Source organism: Galeopterus variegatus, unplaced genomic scaffold, assembly GCF_000696425.1.
Source record: "Galeopterus variegatus unplaced genomic scaffold, G_variegatus-3.0.2 Scaffold6353, whole genome shotgun sequence".
NCBI lineage: Eukaryota > Metazoa > Chordata > Mammalia > Dermoptera > Cynocephalidae > Galeopterus > Galeopterus variegatus.
The window spans coordinates 26,813-30,487 of NW_007732464.1; the positions used below are offsets into that span (position 1 = coordinate 26,813).

General features: G+C 64.7%; 1 protein-coding gene across 1 annotated transcript in view; it reads right to left on the reverse strand.

Moving 5' to 3' along the window:
• SSBP4 (single stranded DNA binding protein 4) overlaps positions 1-3,675 on the reverse strand; it is an 18,116-nt gene that overhangs the window by 1,222 nt on the left and 13,219 nt on the right. Inside the window, exons 6-16 of the mRNA XM_008590766.1 lie at positions 2,713-2,802; positions 1,973-2,032; positions 1,819-1,888; positions 1,569-1,639; positions 1,419-1,486; positions 1,004-1,049; positions 887-922; positions 742-796; positions 592-662; positions 424-502; positions 125-153 (exon numbers count right to left, since the gene is read on the reverse strand). Of these exons, the coding sequence (XP_008588988.1) occupies positions 125-153; positions 424-502; positions 592-662; positions 742-796; positions 887-922; positions 1,004-1,049; positions 1,419-1,486; positions 1,569-1,639; positions 1,819-1,888; positions 1,973-2,032; positions 2,713-2,802 (675 nt within the window). The remainder of the gene's footprint in view (positions 1-124; positions 154-423; positions 503-591; positions 663-741; positions 797-886; positions 923-1,003; positions 1,050-1,418; positions 1,487-1,568; positions 1,640-1,818; positions 1,889-1,972; positions 2,033-2,712; positions 2,803-3,675) is intronic.

Consider the following 3,675-nt stretch of genomic DNA (forward strand, 5'->3'; position numbering starts at 1 on the left):
GCGGCCGCGGTCAGCGCGGGACTCCCTGTCCTGCGGGCCAGGCCCCGACCCCGCCAGCCCGGCCCCGAAACCCCGCCCTGGCGACCCCTGGGTCCCGCCCCTAGCGGGAGCGCGGTCCCCTCACCTTCGGCAACCCGTCCATGTCGCCCGAGCCTGCGAACCGAAACACACGGCTCAGACATGCCTCCACTGGGCCCACCGCCCCAGGGACCTGAGCTACCCCCGGACCAGCAGTCCGTCCCCCGGTTTGGGTTCCTGGAGCATCCCCTCGGCGCAGCAGTCACTTGGCCGCCCACAGGACTCAGGAAACGTTCGGACGCTCCGAAGCGCAAGCAGGCGCGGTGAGGCCGCCAGGGGGCGCGCGAGGCCTGCAAAGCAGGCCTCGAGGATCGGAAGGGGCGGTATCCTGGGACGCCCACTCACCCAAGGATCCGTTCACATGGTGAGGCTCCATCGCGCTCATGGTGGCCACGGGGCCCTCCGGGCCGGCGCCGAGCGGGAACTGCGGGCACAGGGACAGCGTGGGCCTCGGTCCACCCTCCCTCCTGCTGGACTCACCGCCTCGACAAACACCCTGCACCTCCCACTCACGCTAGCCCTGCCGGCGCCTGGCACGATGGGGTTCATGATGGTGTACATGTTCTCGCTGGAGGTGGTGGAGTCTAGGACAGACGGAGGCGATGTGAAGGGCGCGGCGTGAGGGCGTTCCCCCAAGCACCCCGCCCCCCGTCCAGGCCGTACCTCCAGGGCTGGGCATGATGGGTGTTCCAGGGGGCCCACCTCCTCCTGGGGGTCCCTGCACGCGGAGGAAAACAGGGCTGGTTAGAAATTCCCCCATTTGCCACTCGAAGCCCTTGCCCACGTCGCTCAGCCTCACCCCACTCACCGTGTAGCCGCCGGGGGATGAGGAGGAATAGGTGATCTGGGGACAGGGACAGCTGTGAGCAGGTGGCCAGTGGACAGGCTGCTCACTCTGCCCGCACCCACCCTGCCTGAGACTCACCGAGTTGCCACTGGGGCTGGCCCATGGGCCCCGTACTCCTGGGCCCCTGGAAGAGATGATGGGTTGTCCCTGGGGCTAAGCCAGGTGGTACACAGACCCCCACCACACACACCCTGACACCCTCAACCCTGCTCCACGTGTCCTTAAACAGGCGGCAGAGCAGCAGGTGTTGCCTGAGAATCGCTCACCATGGGTGGATTCCCGACCACCAGGCTTCAAACCCCAACCCCACCACTGGATGATTTTTTGGCTATGGAGACTGCCACTTCAGGTCTCAGTTTCCCAACAGTGATAGTGAAATAAACAGCATCCAGGACCGTACTGAAGATTCTGGGACTGCCCCAGCACACCCAGCCTGTGAAACTGAGTGGTGGCCTGCATGGACACTCCTGGGGTCCCCAAAGGCCTTCCTTACATGTTCATGGCAGGCAGGCCTGGGCCAGCGAGGGAATTGGGCGGGGGCCGCATGCCACCCCCATAGCTCTGTGAAGGCAAAGGGGCAGTGAGAGAAGGCACAGCAGGGACAGCCCTTCAAGCCCCACCCCCACCTGAGCCCAGCCCTTACCTGGGGCCCGACGCTGGCCAGCCCCCGTGGAGGCGTCACCCTCTGCATCGGGCCGCCCAGGCTTGGATGCCCTGGGGTAGGGGCAGAAGGAAGGGGGCTCAGGCCTGGGCCACTCCGCAGTGTAGACATGAATGACATGAATAGGGCGGGGGGCCCTGCATGGTGAGGCAGCAAGAATGGGGCACTCTGAACTAGTATCCTGATGGGGGGCGGACTGTGGGAGGGACAACACCTGAGCTCCTCTACTCACCCTGAGCACGCGGGGAGGGGTCCATGGCGCCAGGGAGGAGGGGCTGGGAGCCCGGGAGGCCCATGGGAGGCTGTGGAAGTGGCGCGGCAGCGCTGAGTATGGGGTACCGCCAGCCGGCCCAACTCCTGTCCTCCCTCCCCCGTCCCTCTCTCACCTGACTCGGCATCCGCAGGGTGGGCCGGGGGCCCCCTGGGAACCGCGGTGACATGAAGGGCTGGAAGAGGTGGGTGGGGGATCAGCACCTCCCCCTTCCTCCCAAAGCTACTCCACTCCTGCTACATCCGGGCCCCCAACCTGGTTAGCCCCCTCCTCCATAGCCAGCCAGCAAACCGCAGGCTCGGGGGCCCAGAGCTGCAGGCGCAGTGGGCGGGGCTGGAGGACGGGAGGGGGAGGGGATGCGTGTGTGTGAGGGGGCGCCACAGGTCCTTACCTGGCCGTGAGGCCCCATGGTGGGGGTGTTGGGGCTGTGGGGGGCGGCTGTGAGCCGGGGGCCCCTAGGAGGACAGACCAGGTGGGTTGCGGGGAGCCAGGCCACCCGAAGTCCCACTGTTTCCTGTGGCCCTGCTGAGCCTAGCCAGGAAAGGGGACAGGGCTTCCTGGAGATAGGATGGGCCAGCCCAGACAGGGCACCCGGTAGGAAGAGTCGTGGGCAGGATTGTGGCACCGGTGGTCACTGGGACTACTTCTAAGTGCAGAGCCCCCAATGTCCACTGTCCTCGAGCCCCTCCCTCCCTGGCCCCACTAAGGCGGGCGAGCGCGTGCGTACCTGCTGCACCGACAGCCCTCACACCCGACTCCAGCCTGCCGGTCTCAGGACCTCTCCACGTGGGACCCCTACCCTCAGACACAGGCCTGCCTGGCTTGCGGGAAAAGGAGCCCCAGCCATGGCCATACCTGGAAGAAGCTGGTTGCCATGGGGCCTGCAGCCATTGCATCATTGGGGGCCATGCTCCCCATCACTGGGCTGGGGGCCGCTGCTGCACTCTGCAGGGGAGGGGGACATCAGGAGGGCCAGGTCAGGACACTTCCTACCTGTGGCATCTCCCCTCTTCTCAGCAAGCAGTCGGCTCCATGGGACAGGGAGCTGTCAGGTGGTCAAGCTGCAATTTGAACCCAGGCCATCTGACCTATCCACACATGGGAGATGGAGGGGAGTCTCTAGGTGGGAGCAGAGCAGCTGCACCCCTACCCCAGTTAAGCAGCCCTGACAAGCCTCAGCTGCACAGCGGATCCCAGCCCCTAAGAATCCCCCACCTGAGGATGCTGGAATCTCCAGTGTATGCCTCTACCAGTAAGTATAGGCTTGTCCTGACAGCCCACCACCCCTCAGACGGCCCCCACCACCAACAACCATCCCAGTTGGCCCCATGTCCTCCTGGCTGGCAGGGCAGCTCAGCTGGGCTCCCCCAGCTCTACCCAAGGTGCCCCAAATAAACAAAAAATCCACCAGCGGCTTGATGATAAACGTCCCTGAAAGCTCCTCTTTGGAGCTACAGCGCTGACCACCGCCCCACCCCACCCTTTCCTCCAGGAAGGAGGGGAAAGGAAGAGCAGGATTCTGGGGTGGAGTCCCCAGGCCCCCAACCTCTCCTCAGACGGAGAAGGGGAGAAGATGGTGAGCTAGAGAGGGGGGTTTCTGTGTCGGCCAGGGGTGGGGATTCTGGTGGCAGGCCCAGAGCTGGCAGAGGACAGGCTGACAGGCCACTTCTGTCAGTTCCAAGTCTCAGACCTGTCTGCCTTTGGGGCCCACAGGGCCAGGTGGGGGGAGGGGGAGGGGGAGGAGCAGGAGGGTAAAGAGGAAAGGGTAAAGGGACATGAAAATCAACTACAATGTATATTGAGAAGTTAAAATTAAAA